Here is a 16069-nt window from a genome sequence, read left to right as displayed (position 1 = left end):
AGTGTAACACGATCATGTCCAGAGGAACTGGACAATTTAATAGAGAGTTTTGGGAGAATGAATGTGAACTGATATTGACAACACAACACAAACTCTAAAAAGTCATAACCTCAAGCCAGGGAACTACATGCGTTTACAAGGCTTACATTGACTGGTGGGATTGACAAAAAAACAGTCCGATTCAGAGCAGAATGAAGTCACGTCTTTGAAAAGAGCTCTATGGGTTGAAAGAGAAAACGGACATTGCATTGCATTAATGAAAGGAAAGGGTGTATTTACTGAACCGCTTATTAACATAAACCACATATGGTGTTTTCCACCACCACATCTTTTGTCAATCCTTTACAGTCTGTCGCTAAATTGCTAAATTAGGAGCCTGCATTTGAAACACGAGGATCTGAAAAGTATTTCACAAGAAGGCTTTCTTTTTCTCTATTCTCCTGTTATATTAGAGCGTGTATGTGCATTTGAGCCCTGCTAGGTCATGTCTGTCCACGCAGGGACGCTGAAAATTGCAAGAGCAATAAGGATTTTTAGGGGCATTATGACTGGGTTAATAAAACACAGCTGCCCCTAAAAGTCCCTCATTTTTCTTGCTGCCTTTTGGGTCCTCTTCCTAGACTCACATTTCAACAGCACGGAGCCGGCGGCTGGGTGTTGGTGAGAGCTGGACACTCTTTCCCTCCCCTGGGGAAGCGCAGACATGGCATGAGGCTGCTGTATCGCGTCCCTGCTTTCCTGCTTCAAGACCCTGTTTGTCAGCCGTCCAACAAGTGAAAAGTTTAAATTAAGAAGAGAGAGAGAGAGAGAGAGGGGAATTTTAGCCTCCCTCCTCCCCTCAAGCGTGCATGCCAGGGGTTTATAAATTGCCCTTGTAAAAAAGGGGTTTGCTTTGGGATTTAAGTGGGAAGCGGAGAGAGGTGAATGAGTTCAGTCCATTTTGGAGCGGGATTCTTTCCTATTCGGATTGGTATTTCTGTGTTTATACATGCACTACAAACATGCAGACAGCGTGAAGGTCCTTTCAATATTACAGTCATGAGCCACGGAAATGTTTGTGAAGTTAAAGTCTACATACTATGTTCTAATTCCAACTTGAGTGTCTTATAAGTGTCCCAGTGAAACAAATCATAGTACAATTGACAATAACAATGTGCTCAGTCCAAAATGAGCCACGATGCAATTTAAGCAATGGCAACAGGACGCTTTTGGCAAATAGATCCAAACAAACTTTCATAAGTTTTGAACTACCAACAGTGGGATATTAAATAGGGAATCCTTGACAGAACACCTTGAGCAAACTATTTAATGTACGGTAATTCTAATTATGTACAATAATACTCAAAAGTATTATATTCTAAACAGTAGGCTATTCTACGACTTATAAGCAAAATAGACTGATTTTGATAAACTTTCTTTCCCATTTGAATGTATCCCATCAACAGTACATATTCTAAATAAATATTTTTTTTCCATTATTATTTATGTGTGTATTATAATGTACCTATTCGGACAGGAATAAGTGAGGATGATTACATGTGCCAGAAACTGGGACTTTGTAGGCCAGTTGAGAGTAAATTTAACTACTCACCTTGCCCGCAAGGACCCAACCTCTAACACATTCATGTCTTTAACCCCAAAAATACACCGTTTATTATTATACATTCATTATTGATTTCAAATATATATTTCATTATTAATAGCCTTAAAAAAAATCACTATTTCACAAAATTCTAATTTAATGTGGTTAACCTAGCCTGTTTCATTCATACACTGCTATAAAGTATTGACATAAACCATATCACAAAATCTTTATATTTCATCAGGGATGAAGCAGCACATATTGATGTAGGCTATTTTCTTATCAACAATGAACTAACGTTACAGCAGATTAATTTACCTCGGCTGGACTTCCACTGTTTGAGCGTTGGATCAACCCAGCCTGTTTTTGACTCATGTCCACAGTCATAATCGCACGTATTTACACTAAAACAGTTGTAGAAAAGTTTGTCGATCGTAAGGTCCAGTTCTGGTTCTGATTGCTGCCAAAGAAATGGAATAAAGATGCATTCTTCACTAAAGCCAGCATATAAGTTTCTTCTGAGATGACATGCGTGTTTTTTTCTGTTGGATGCGCCAAAATTGTATGAATATCCTTGTAAGTTCCCTCCTCGGTAGCGTAGTCATGATGACTGTCACCGCCGCCTTCTTAAAGGATTTACCTGTATTCTGCAGAGCCGCGTGCCATGTGCGACAGACAGCAGCGAGCGGAGATCTCGTGCCGTTCTCAAGGCCCTCCCCAAAATGCTATTCTAGGTAGCACATGCATTTATGAATTTGTGTAATCTTGATGATATGTGTTAAATGCGAAATGTGTGCGTTGGTGTCGAGACGAGACATCCTATTAATTTATTTAAAATGGCAAACATATGCAATGAGTCCCACAGAGAAACAGCAGTTATGTTGTTTGAGTCGAACATTTACAGTTTTATAATTTTGAGCTGTAGAATATTCACTATATTAGCTGCGTAGCCTAATAATACTAACAAGTAGCCGTTGTGTGGATATGTTTTAATTTGGAGCGCTAGCGTCATCTTGTGGATATACATGGATAGCCTACCACTACATAAGACACCAATTTACATTCTTGCATTCTTCTGTTAAACTTTCCCAATTAACAATTTATAATAAAATAATACAATCACACAATCATCAATATTTTTCTTCAAAGAACATTCCTTGCATTAGAATAAATATTTTGTTTATTATAAATGTTTGTACTTTTAAATTGAGGAGTTTTTGCACATTCATTGTGTTCTATTGTTTTTATTTTTTATTATTTAATAAACATAACAGCAAGTACAGTTTCACCTACAAGAACAACACTAAGATAGAGTTATAAAGTAATACAAAAATAAAGTAATAATAACAAAATAATACAAATAAATAAATAAAAGGAGCCAGGGATAATATATAATTTAAAATAAATTCAAGAGAAATAGAAATGCCTCGAGTCACTTATATTTTCATTATAAAAAAGCATAAATATTATACATTGTGCACAATGTGACTGACTTTAAAGCTTTGGCATTGTTGGAAGAAGAGAAAGTACCCAACTAATATTTTAGGTCATTGCAAAAAATAACAAAAAGTGGTTTGACAGACAAAAATGTACACTTGTGTACAAAAAACTTGGCTAGAAAAATAAATAGATTTACAAGAAAATACTTGTCTTTTAGATTTTTTTCAAAGTTATAAAAACCAAATAAGACATCCCTAAAGAAAAATGTAGGCTACTAACAAAAAAGCACGTACAAATATTAATTGTGTTCAGTTCAGTCCAACGTTTCTAAACTACACAGAGAGCGTCTGTAGACTGTTCAGGTCATCATATTCATAACCATAAACTCTGGCTGACAGAAACAGGTTATCTTAAGAATTTGTGAGCCTGAATTTGGCTCTATTCATGGTAGTCTAGATGCCAACAAGCTTTCTAGTATGTCCTTTTGAAATGAAACCTTCTGTGGTGTAATAATCTTTAAGGAAAATAAGACAATGTGGTTTCGTCACATCGTCTTAAGCAAAAGCAAGTTAATTCCATTGATCGAGGCACGGACGGGGTTCGAACCCGCGATCTTCGGTTTACGAGACCGACGCCTTACCACTTGGCCACCGCGCCTATTGGCCGCCAGGGCGCAAATAACTTAATTTGGTCTAGGTTCGCCTGATGGAGGTGCGAATAACCACTCGTTCTTTCTTATCCTTTAGCGTGCTTAACCTATCAATCTAGGAGGTTAAACTAAGTATTATGATTTTTTCTATTGATTAATGCTCCATTTATTTCCAACATTTGAAACATGTATAAATCTTGGAAAATGCGCATTCCACTACTCCCAGAGTGTATGATTGCAGAAAATATGCATGTTTTTATTTAACTCTGATGGAGCAATAGATTTTGTGTGAATATAAATTATAAAAGTTTGTTTGTTTAAAAATTTAATAAATGAGGAGGCAACTGTTAACCCACGCACGGTGTAAAACCAGCATGGGGCAAAAGGCACAATATTTATTTTTCTAATAATGTCTACTTGTTCTAAACAATCACTTTAGCTAAATTTGCCCCTAAGACCCTAGGACTTGTGTCGCACTTAACCACGAATACACAAAATGTACTGGTTTTGAGGAGCTTTGTGGTTGAAATGGTAAAAAAGTAACAATAGAGCTATGATATATAAGGCCATCTGGAGTCATGAAAAATCATGAAAGAGTCATTAAAAATCATGTTTTATAAATATATATATTTAAATATATATCTTTTTTGCACAGGAGGTTAGCAAATACACATTCTGGCTTACATTGTGTAAGATGGTTTGAGCTAAAAGGTTAAAAGGGTTATTATGTTGTTATGAATTTAAGTTGAAAGAATGTGATTGAAGAATGTGTTTAAATTCTTATTAATTAATTATTTATTGCTAAAATCTAAAGGTAAATATCTCCAAATATTTGCATTAAAATAGAAAAATATTATCAAAATGAAATAAAAGCTTTCTGGACAAAGAAAAAAGTATTATTTTAGGGCTTCTGGTAATTTTGAGCCGCAAGGGAAGGATTTTTGTTTTACAAAGTGCGAGGGAAGGATTGCTAAGCTGAAATTTTATACCATAGTGGTTTAGAGAAAATTTAAATCAAAGGCGCCTTTTACCCTGGTCTGCCTTTAGCCCCATTGTTTGTAATCAATACATAAACGCTAGTGTTGTAGCTTGGTTCCCTAAAAAAGTTGGTCATTTATTGGCTTTCATAACAGTGTTGTTACTGCCAAATCAATCAAGTGATGAGAGTCTCTCTGGTGAAATAACCATCCACAAAACTTTTCAAATGGGGAATAAATAAAATGGTGAATGCCATTATCTTATGTAAAATATGTTAAAAATAATAATAATTAAAAAGAAGATTTTTTTTTACAGCTGCTCATTATTGCTTATTATTTGTGTTTGTGGACATTTGATCACATCTTAAAAGTAGATAGCCTAAGCATGTACACACAACTGATTAAAAGTTTGTTTAGATATATATAGAAAAAAAAATCATGAACAAGAGAAGTCATTAACTTTCATAATGAGTAGGCTAGTAATTGTTCCACTTATAACGAGAGAGGCCCAATAAAACAACTGTTCTGTTAGTTTAAATTGAAATTGTGACTATCAAACAAACAAAACGTCTTTTAAAATTTTCAAAAACAACTTAAATAATATGTCTACAGAATACAGATAAATATTTAATACATAGGGGCCATAATTTACACCCTGAACTTTTTTCTCGCCACAATATCTAACGTTACTCTGAAAACGAATTTCCCGCGAAAATATAAGCGAAACTGAAGGCAGCGCGAGCGCACAGCACACTCTCTACCAAACTTGACTGCAATAATGTCCAAACTCGAGGTTTTATCAGCTGAGTGGAATACATTCAAGAAAGAGGGCGGGTAATATTCACGGCACTTTCGACTTCAGGCTGTTTCCCATAGGACACAAAGCTTCTGGTCTTGTATATTCCTAACAAGTAAACAGCGGCGATATTCTCTTCCCAACAACAGCTAACGTTAATCTTTCTGATACTTTCTGCCGCGGCTGGTTTCTGTGTTGCAACGTTAGTCGGCGTTCACTACCGCGTGGAATCCAAATTATGATCCGATAAGAGTTCGCGAAGCGCTCCATTTTTTTCACGCTAATGAGTCGTCTTTGTTGCGATGTTTTTCTACGTGTACATTTGTGTTGTCGCGAATTCCAACTGGTCGGTAAAACAAACTGATCTGCCGGCTCGTTGATGGTAACTGTTACTTTGTTGAGGGGGCGAACCGGTCTCGGCTGCTCTCCCTTTGTTTGGGCTCAGGACTCGGCTGAATCCACTGGGCTTCCGTTTCAAACATCTCATTCGACCGCGAACACAATTCTAGGATGGCTCCACAAAAGCACGGCTCTGGTGGAAATGGTTTTTACTCCAACAGCACGAGTAAAGCTGCAAATGGAGGAGCGCACGTATCGTCCGGTGTTGTGATGCCTTCAGTCAAGCGACCCAAGATGGAGCAGATCCAAGCCGACCACGAACTCTTCCTGCAGGCGTTCGAGAGTAAGTTTCTCCGGTTTGCTCGTAAATCTAACTTTTTTCACCCTCTTCGCTTTGTAAACACAATAAACTGCTGTTTTTCTAGCACACTATCCAATTGTTTTATGTCACACACTCCTAGCTTGAGGGCTAAACAACAATACTAACCAATACAACTGTGTCCTGTAGTTCGTGAAATTTGTTGAGCAAATAACCCACATTAAAATTAATATTTAAGAAATTTCATGATGTTTTTTTTTTTGTCACAATAGAGTTATTTGATTAAACACACAATAGTTGTCTAGGCCACATCCTATATGAAACTTAGACACGTGCAGCAAGAGATGACACGTGCTTTATGGTGATTTGATATTTTATTATTTGAATATGGTATTGGGGACTTAGACTTATGGTCATAGAAGAGGAGCAAGGGAAATCAGCACTCACAAACAACTTAAAACCCTTCAAAACCAGAAGTTTCTCTACACAAGCTAAGACAAGTCTTGCCAAACTGCCATCTTGATTAATGTATAAGAGTGTAATTGTAAAATAATGGGGTTCATTTCATAGATGCTGGCTCAACATGCATAGTATGATTTAAAAATAGCAGCTTATTTATTTACTTGCCATCTAATTTAGCAACATCAATGTACGTGATTCTCTGCACTTCTGTTCACAGAACCAACTCAAATATACAGATTTCTTCGCACAAGGAATCTCATAGCAGTAAGTAGAGTATAATCATGAAGAAATAACATGCTGTTCTCCTTTGGATGTAAACTTTTGTGTGAACTTGGAGAACTGTACATGGCTGCCATAACAATAGCTTAACTGGGTGCATCTTTAATTTTTCCTTTTCCATCAGCCAATCTTCCTGCACAGATCTCTTACATATATGGCCCACAGAAACTCGAGAACAAATTCAAAAAGGTAAAATGATTGCTGTATATTAAACTAACTTCATGCAAGTTAATCTCTTTGTTTGTTAAAAAGCCACACCTTCCATTTCCTTGTGTAGGCCTCACAGTGAGACAATTTGTTGACAGATTCACTGTGCAACTGAGTGATCTTCTTTACTTGTATTTGGAGTAGTTGAATGAGGGATTCACATCTCAACAGATAAATTAACATAATGTTTGTTGGCGTCCGTTGTTTCAGAAAGTGCTTTAAAGTGAACGATCTGCTAGAGAAGTCAAAAGTGGATCAGGAATCTCACAAGTAAGATGTCCTTTATTCCAGATTTATGTGGCTCTCGTTTTCTGAACTTGACTGAATGTGTCAAATGCATGCAGAGGTTTTAACTCCAGTATTTTGTTTTGTAGTCTGGCTTCAAACCTGCAGCTCACTTTCACTGGATTCTTCCATAAAACTGGTAAGCCAACATTAAGTTTCACATTTTTTGTATGCTCTTACTAGCGTGTACAAATAATATCCCCTGATCATTTAGTAATTTTGATTTGTTGTTCAATGTATCAGAGAAGCCATTGCAGAACTCAGAGAATGAAGAAAACTCAGTGTCTGTAGAAGTGCTACTCGTCAAGGTCTGCCACAAGAAGAGAAAGGTAAAACTTTGCGTCATAGAGATGTAAAAATATCTTGCATTGACCTTGCACACCAACAAAAATAAGCTTCCTCAATGAAAAATGTGTCCTTGTCTTGATGCAAGTCATGTGCACATGACTGTTGTACTGAAGGTTAATTTTTAATCTGGTTTTATCTTTGCCATTGGCACATAATTAAAGACCCAATGAAATCACTTGACAAGCACAGGGTTGTGTCCTTTGTTGAGCGCATTTGATTACATAAAAATCAGCATAGTGCAACTTGTCATCAAGACGGTTTGGTCCCAGAATGTGTGGTCACATTTGCTGTCATTCAGCACATTTTTTTTGTGGGAGAAATTCAAGTCAATTTAATAGAAATTTCAAGTGAGGGTGAAAGAGTTTCCACCACGCAGTTTTCCAGTGGATCTGCTATGCTGACCAACAGAAAGCTGCTTGGTTCAAAAGTGAGCTGTGCTTTATACACCTCTACACTATTGACAATAGTAGGGCTGTCCCCTAATAGTCGACTAAACGTTATGCCAAGTTCACACTACAAAATCACAGGATTTTAAGTCTGATTGGCAAATCATCGAGCTCACCGTCAGGCTGAGCTCAGCTGTGATTGGGGGCAAATCAGCGGGTGATCAGCCCTCGCCAATCTTTGTGTGAACTACTCAACGACTCGCCGACGCCAGACAAACATCTAGCATTATAAATATCTGGAGCTGTCGGTCGATTCAACATCCTGTGGTGTCAAGTGTCGTGATGAGCTACAGCCAATGAGAGAGCAAGGCATTGGGTAGCAACAGGCAGCTACTTTTTCATTATTAAACATGTTTTACTCGCCTCCAACTCTCTCTGCAGCACAGACAATGCCTGCTGCCCACGTGTGCTGATCCATTCTTTCACCCATATTCTTTGTCTTTTACTTTTTCTGGGTTTTTCAGAACAGATCATCGCGCTAACAGCTTGCAGAGCTAATTTCTTCACGACGTCCATGTTCAAATAAACAATTCCTGTTTCGCACGTTATTTCGCATCATTTCCAGTTCCACTCTCGCGTGTGTTTTCGTGACTAAACGTGGTTTGGTGACTTGTTGTCAGATTGTGTAGTGTGGGATCATACGGATCATTTACGTAGTGTGAACACCACAATGACTTCAAGACTCTAGATTACAGACAGCAAGTCATGTAATCTGAACAGCACAGCGATCTGCCGACGTTTAAAGTTGTGTAATCTGAACTAGGCATTAGTCGACAAACTAGTAATAGTCGAACTACATTTGAATCAGTCGGTTAGTCGGAGAAAAAAAAACTTTCTCCGTGCAAAAAAAAGGATTTGGCAAAGTCAGGCAATGACGGATCGCCAACTTTGGCTGGTTGGGCAACAAATCCAAAGTGTGGGGAACATTTCAAAAGGGTGAAGAACGACCTCAAAAATGTGACGTGCAGCCTCAAACATGACTTTTTATTTAAAACTTGTAAGTAGTAGCCTAACTGCTTGCTCCATTGTTAACCTGTTTGTGGGAATTGGTGAAGCTAAATCAGTTCAGCATTTACTGCGTGACATGTTTAACTTAACTTCCATGTCTTCGGAGTGCTTCTTCTGAAAGGCTGGCTTCATTGTGAGCAAGACACGGAGCACTCTTGTCCCTAACAAAGTAGACAAACTTGTATTCTCTTTCGGAGGAAAGAAAATGGTGACTATGACTATTGTCCATATTGTTGTAGTTTTTTTAGTTTGCTGCTATATATTTTATTGATTTGTTTTTATATAGGCAAATGTATATTTATTAATTTATTAGTTTTCATTCAATGTTAAGGCTATTTGTCCGTTGGACTGATTGTTTGTACTAATATATTTAAGTTTTTCTGTTTGCTTTTAGATTTGTTTTATTCATTTGTTTATAATTTATATTTATGTCCTAAATTTCACAAATATTTTTGTTGAATTTCAGGGGGTTCTTTGTTTTTAGACAAGGTTGTTATTTATATTATAGGTTTATATTGTTTGCATTCTGATCTCAGAAAAGTACATGCAACATTTGCCTTTGTTGCTGCAGCAAGCTTTATGCGAGTGTTTGAGCGCTTAATTTCTATTTTAAATGCTTGTTATTATGGTTTAGTATTTCTCCCCCAACTAATTGACTTACTTGAACGACTAACAGTTTACTAGGAAAAGTCGGGGGCAGCCCTAGACAATAGACAACGAATCTTTTTGCCTCAAAGTTCTTAGAAATTTCACTAATGTGTTTTTGTCATTTTAAATTTGGAAATGTTAATTTAGCCAAGTTTTAGTAGTACACTAGCATATATATATGGCTTCTAAGCTAACAGACATTTTGAACAAATTTCTGTTTTAGGATGTAAGTTGCCCAGTGAAGCAAGTGCCTACAGGTAAAAAGCAGGTGCCTCTGAACCCCGACATCAGTCAGACCAAGATGGGAGCTTTTCCCACACTGGTAGTGCCCAGTCAGGAGTTTGAACCCAGTAACAGCCACATGGTGAAGTCCTACTCCCTTCTGTTCAGAGTGTCACGTCCAGGTGGGAGAGAGCTCAACGGCATGACCACCAGAGACTCCAGTATGAGCTTCAGCTTTTGGAACTTAATAATATTACACCTCAAAACACATTTTGATGAGGCCTGTTCACAAAAAAAGTTGTTATCTTCTCAGATGTTATTGAAGAGATGTCTAACAGGAAGAAGAGATACAGCTCTCATCAGGATGTTGGAGAAACTACCTTTGTGGCACAAATGACAGTTTTTGATAAAAATAGGTAAACGTTCTTTATTTAACACTACTTAAAATTGCTTATTCTTTTTCGTATTTAGTTGCTTTGTGTTTGCGTGTCTGGTTTAAGACTTTTTTTTTTTGCGTTCCTTCAAAAGACGCCTCCAGCTTTTGGATGGCGAGTATGAAGTCTCCATGCAGGAGATGGAGGAGAGTCATGTAGGCAAGAAAAGGGCAACGTGGGAAACCATACGAGATGGGAAGGTCAGTTTCAGGCGGTGTGTTTTATAAGTCTGCATGTGGCTAATTGAGATTTTGTACATCAAGTAGTTTTTGGCCATTCATTTGGGATCTTTACCCCGTGTTTCAGTGGCTTCCACCCTTCGAGTCCTTTTCTCAGGGACCCACACTGCAGTTCACTTTGAGATGGACCAATGACACTGCTGACAGAGGAATGGCACCAGTGGCCAAACCGCTTGCCACACGCAATTCTGAATCCAGCACAGTAGACAGCAGCAAGCCTAGTAATGTAAAGCCGCCACAAGCAGTAGGTAAGATCACTAGCACTGGTTAGTGTTTACTAGTAAAGTTCAATAACTTTTTGGCCTTTAAAGCATATTGATATGTGTGCAATACTAAAGAAGATTCTAGTCATAACAATGACTTTTGACTGGTTGCAGCTGTGAATGATTCAGTTGGCACTGATCTACCAGTAAGAAGAGAACAAACTCATGTTGAACCTCGTCAGAAACTACGTGTTTATTATCAGGTGAGTAACATGCATCTGTAAATTTACCTGATGACACCAACAAAACTTTCAAAGCAGACGGTACACACAATACAGCACACTTATCTGTGATCCCAGGCCTTTATATTGACTATCAAAGTGCAGGGTGTTTCCTTGATTCTCTGTATTTCCACTGTAGAATTTTAGTTGTAGTTCTACTGTGACATTTTTCTCTGTCCATGGGCCATTGGGTGGTCATGGTGTGTTGTATCCATCCTTTTGTTTTCTAGTTCCTCTACAACAATAACACACGGCAGCAGACGGAGGCCAGAGATGACCTGCACTGTCCATGGTGCACTTTGAACTGCCGTAAACTCTACAGCCTCCTCAAGCACCTCAAGCTCTCGCACAGCCGCTTCATCTTCAACTATGTGGTGAGAGACATCACCAGAAACGCCTCAGTGTTTTTATATTTAGAAATGCATTATTTGTAGTTGGACTGGGTTAAATCACATATCTAACCTTTGCATATAGTCCATATTTGGTAAAAATGTTTATACTGATGTAAAGGTGTTTCTCACCCAGCCTCATCCTAAAGGAGCCAAGATAGACGTGTCAATAAATGAATGCTATGACGGCTCGTACGTGGGCAACCCTCAGGACATCCATTGCCAGCCTGGCTTTGCCTTCAGTCGTAACGGCCCAGTGAAGAGGACTCCGGTTACACACTTCCTTGTCTGCAGGTCTGTGTGGTTTGAAAAAGAGACTGACAGTATGTGTATCCAAATTCAAAAATGCTTTAGCTGCTGCGTGGCCTTAGCGAAATGTTTCATCATTCATTTCTATTGTAGTTACGGTATCTATATATCACAATATAGTTAAAATTTAATCAAAAATGCGTTGGATATTACTTGGTTATTAAGGTCCCCATTAACTAGTCAATTAAATTATTTGGAAGCAAAACAGATTGTTCATAAGAAATTAATGATGCATCTGGCATCAGTTCTGAAACAGCTGCTTTGTTCTATAATGCTCGAGTTAAAAGTAAGACTCAAAACGGTAATGTGTTATGAATTTGACTGGTTGATCCGTGTTCTACTCCGTTGTAAATTGGTGAATATATGCACACTTTTTACGCCGTGTAATTTGAACTCTACACGACTACCATTCAACCGGTTGGTGTCTGAAATAATTTTTCATATACAAATGTCTCTTAGGCTAATCAGGGCTGTGTTTTTTTTTATCCAAAAAAGTAATATTGTGAAATATTACAATTTAAATGTCTGGAGTCATTACTCCAGTCTTTAGTGTCACATGATCTTTCAGAAATGATTCTAATATGATTATTTGCTGGTCATGGAACACTTTCCATGAATCTTTTGATTTGATATAAAAAAAAAGTTACAGAAAACTGATATTGAAACCTTTTGTAAGATTATCCGTATCTTTACAGTCACTTTTGATTGGTTTAATGCATCCTTGCTGAATAGAGGTATTTTTTTATTTTTATTTTATCTCACTGACCTCAAATTTGAATTTGCCGTTAACAGCATACATTGTGTACTCTGGACACTTGTATACATAATCATTTGAGTGCAGACTTAAGGCACCCATCTGGCACAGACTTATGTTCTCCTTGGTGTCAGATTTGTCATTTCTGTAGTGTATACTGTAGTGTTGGCCAGGTCTTTTACACTGTATTCACACTTTGTGCTGACGCGACCATCATAGTGACAACAGCCAATCACTTTTACTTTTTCGGTGTTGCATGAACGCAATTGCATAGGCGATCTGATTGGCTAACTCCTGCGTTGGTGCTTGAAAAGTTGAAAATGTTTCAACTTCTGCCAACGGAACCCACAATTCAGTTCGGCAAAGCGTTACGTCACCCATTCAAAGTAAATGAGAAGCGTTAAAGGTTCTCTAAGCGATCCTGGGTGACGTCACTTCTTGTTGACGTTCGAACTATTGCCAAACAAAACGGAGGCTAGCTAGACCCTCCCTCCTCCTCATCCGCGCACTAACAACCCAAACCCCACCACCAAATCCTTCTTGTCGGTTATTGGCTGGAACACTTTGTTTCGTGGTGCGGGTTAGTCCAGTCTGTTTTTGTTGCTGTTTGTGGAGCCTGGGGTGTCTACAGAGACCGCATTTTTTTAGAGTGTGTTCAGGAGACAGACAGCTAGCGGATAGTGAGGAGATATTTGCTGTATGTGACAAAAAAATGTTTGGCCTAAAAAATGCGTGACATCGCTTAGAGCACCTTTAACTCAGAGGCCTGTGTGAATACATCGTTACCTTGTATTAATTTCTTTGAATCGGATGTTAAACACAGTGTTGTGGTCTCCACAGGCCCAAGCGCTCAAAGCCCAGCCTCTCTGAGTTCCTGGAGCCCGAAGATGGAGAACAGGAGCAGCCGCGGACCTGCATCAGCGGCCACAACCGCCTGTACTTCCACAGCGACAGCTGCGTGCCACTTAGACCACAGGAAATGGAAGTGGACAGTGAGGACGAGAGGGACCCGGAGTGGCTCAGGGAGAAGACTGCTATGGTGAGGAAGCTATCATTAAGACCCTTTAGTTCTGTTACCATTGAAGATGCAGCGTAGAGGACAGATGGCGTGCTGTTTGTGACTGTGTGTGTGTGTGTGAGACGTCGTGTCAGAGGAATTATATTACATTCACATATTCAAATCACATCTGAGAAGGATGTTACATAGAATCTGATGAAAATTTGCACTAATTCAGTGTTAGTCTGAAAAGGGTCAAATTGACCCACAAGGATTTCACGCACCTATGAAATTGCAAATAAGTTTGATTTTATTTGTCATTTTCTATTTAAATGATTTTGTTCATCTTCATGACCCCTCAGCAAATCGAGGAGTTCACAGATGTCAATGAAGGAGAGAAAGAGGTCATGAAACTGTGGAACCTGCATGTAATGAAACATGGGTACGTATTTTCACTTCTCTTTTACACTGTCTTCCATTAAACACAATCCATGTTCCGTATATCACAGTGGCCTGGATACATTCCCTGTATCACCTTGCACACATGTGAGCTTATCTCTCAGAGGTTGATCACATTTCTGCCAGTAATTTGCTTCTTATTTCCTCCCGTGCAGATTCATAGCTGACAACCAAATGAATCATGCCTGCGTGTTATTTGTGGAGGAGCACGGCACCGCCATCGTGGAGAAGAATCTGTGCCAGAACACTCTGCTCCATCTGGTCAGCATGCACGACTATGGCTTAGTGAATACAATGACTATAGACAAGGCCATGGCTCACCTGAGAGATCTGAAACCGCACAAAGATAGCCAGGAGCAATCCAAAACGCAAGACAATGCTGATGGCGGATCCAGCGGCGATGGTGAAGTCAGTGTATCAAATTTAGTCAAGACCCAGAATCACTGAAACCACCTCCTCCTTACTCTGGATTGAATTAAGTGTCAGTGGGTGTCAAACGCCCCCTGGATGTGAGAACTACCACTTTCTGCACTCGCAGGGTTAAAGATGTCTAGGTAGGAACAGGTTGTGTGGGGATTTGACCTGATGTCATCAGTTCAAAGCAACTCTAGATTCAAATTACTTGAAGATACCATTAGAACTATGTCATTTCTGATTTTTCTCTACTCACAACCCCGTAGCTCTAGCAAGTTTTTAGCACTTGTTTTAGGTGCCTGTTTTTAAAAGGACTATGAAAATGTTTTAATATATTTTGAATATTGATGGATGGAAATGGGTCCTACAAACTTTCTTTTATTGCCTATTTTTCACAGGGGTTGATAAACTCCTTCTGAAAACTTGAACATATTAGTTTAGCTGGTGTATAGTGTTTTTGTTTTCAACATTTCTGTTTGTGCCACCTCTAACGTGTTTTTCATGGAAATGTTTCTGGACCAAAGTTTTGTTGATCTCTTTGTGGTGGCTAAAGTGAAAGTAACCACGGTCATTTTTCACCACACTTGAAGACTTCAAATGACTCTTCTTTGGAATCTCGGCTTGAAGAATAACCATCAGTGATGCAGGCTGCCTATGCCTACACTGCAATGTTTTTTTTTTAAGTGTCAAGTGTTTCCAGAGGCTTTATTCCATTGACCTTGCAACACACATACGTACAGGGTACTTAATACATAGTGGGATGGGGTGCCTTCCAGAAATGTTTACATTTGCCTTATCCATGGAAACATGGACTCTAAACAGGGTTTGAATTTTTGGTGTAAATTGTAGTGTGAACAGGTTTGTTTTACTCTTGTTTGAATTTGAGTGACGTTTTACTGCACACAATACTGTCCAGTTCCACCTATTAATATGTTAGTTTGCTCACAATGCATCTGCTCTGCTGTATCTATTAGTTTACTTTGGTTCCAGTTGTTCTTCATGGTGCCCATTTGTTTTATTTTCAGGTGTTTCTGTTGAAACCTGTTGTAATATGTACATACATTTAGTGACATGGCTTTGCTGAAGGTGACTGCATTCAAGAAAGATTATTTTAGACCAAAGTGAAATGGCTACAATGTCTAGTTTGTTTCAACTCAGAAATGCAAGTCTTCATAGTTGTGTTTTGTTGAATGCATCTGTTTTAAAGGAAAGGGATCTGTTTGTAAAACACTGTTTTATTTGGCTAAAACTGTGCACTGGTTTAAAAAAAGAAAAGTTTTTGGTCAATATTTGAGATCAATTACTTAACTGGCTGAAGCAGTTACGTAACTGAGTGCGTAACATTCAATACAGCATCAATTACACAAGATGTGGATTATCGATATGAATTAATGTCAAAAAAAGATATTTATGTCAAGAATATGATAGGAACATTATGAAACCTGCTTGAGTTTCTGAATTATGCTGAAACATGTGCTTCAGGTTCTTTATTTAAAAATAAAGATTTTTTGTTTGTTTTATAATTGATACCTCAGAAGTCATGTTTGCACATTTTTTCATTTGTTGGTTTTGTTTTAGTAAAC

At 38.3% G+C, this 16069-nt stretch overlaps 1 protein-coding gene and 1 long non-coding RNA gene across 3 annotated transcripts; one reads left to right on the top strand and one right to left on the bottom strand.

The window, feature by feature from the left end:
• Window positions 1–7: 7 nt before the first annotated feature.
• Window positions 8–2390, bottom strand: LOC306999114. Of its 2 annotated transcripts, none has more exons than XR_013797729.1 (2): window positions 1901–2390; window positions 8–751 (listed from the first exon to the last, which is right to left on the bottom strand). It is a non-coding gene; the product is annotated as an uncharacterized lncRNA (long non-coding RNA). The 2 variants fall into 2 exon arrangements; XR_013797730.1 differs by having other exon boundaries at window positions 8–217.
• A 2962-nt stretch (window positions 2391–5352) lies between these two features.
• On the top strand, window positions 5353–16011 carry suz12a (SUZ12 polycomb repressive complex 2 subunit a). The gene is made up of 16 exons (XM_079630434.1): window positions 5353–6126; window positions 6782–6828; window positions 6968–7032; window positions 7261–7320; window positions 7425–7474; window positions 7579–7664; window positions 10009–10228; window positions 10321–10423; window positions 10536–10641; window positions 10748–10928; window positions 11058–11146; window positions 11395–11538; window positions 11690–11847; window positions 13457–13655; window positions 13976–14055; window positions 14228–16011. Exons 1-16 carry the CDS (start codon window positions 5955–5957, stop codon window positions 14517–14519), a joined length of 2052 nt encoding a protein of 683 aa, XP_079486560.1. The 5' UTR covers window positions 5353–5954; the 3' UTR covers window positions 14520–16011.
• The last annotated feature ends 58 nt before the right edge of the window (window positions 16012–16069 follow it).

The sequence above is a fragment of the Phoxinus phoxinus genome, assembly GCF_949152265.1.
Source record: "Phoxinus phoxinus genome assembly, chromosome: 1".
NCBI classification, from domain to species: domain Eukaryota; kingdom Metazoa; phylum Chordata; class Actinopteri; order Cypriniformes; family Leuciscidae; genus Phoxinus; species Phoxinus phoxinus.
This window is presented reverse-complemented; position numbering and strand designations above follow the sequence as displayed.

Bases quoted from the DNA above. Each gene is read 5' to 3' on its own strand.
- suz12a (XM_079630434.1), top strand. From the start codon at position 5,955: ATGGCTCCACAAAAGCACGGCTCTGGTGGAAATGGTTTTTACTCCAAC. The intron at 10,424-10,535 runs GTAAACGTTCTT...TTCCTTCAAAAG, and splicing joins ACAGTTTTTGATAAAAATAG to ACGCCTCCAGCTTTTGGATG. The intron at 10,642-10,747 runs GTCAGTTTCAGG...CCCGTGTTTCAG, and splicing joins AAACCATACGAGATGGGAAG to TGGCTTCCACCCTTCGAGTC.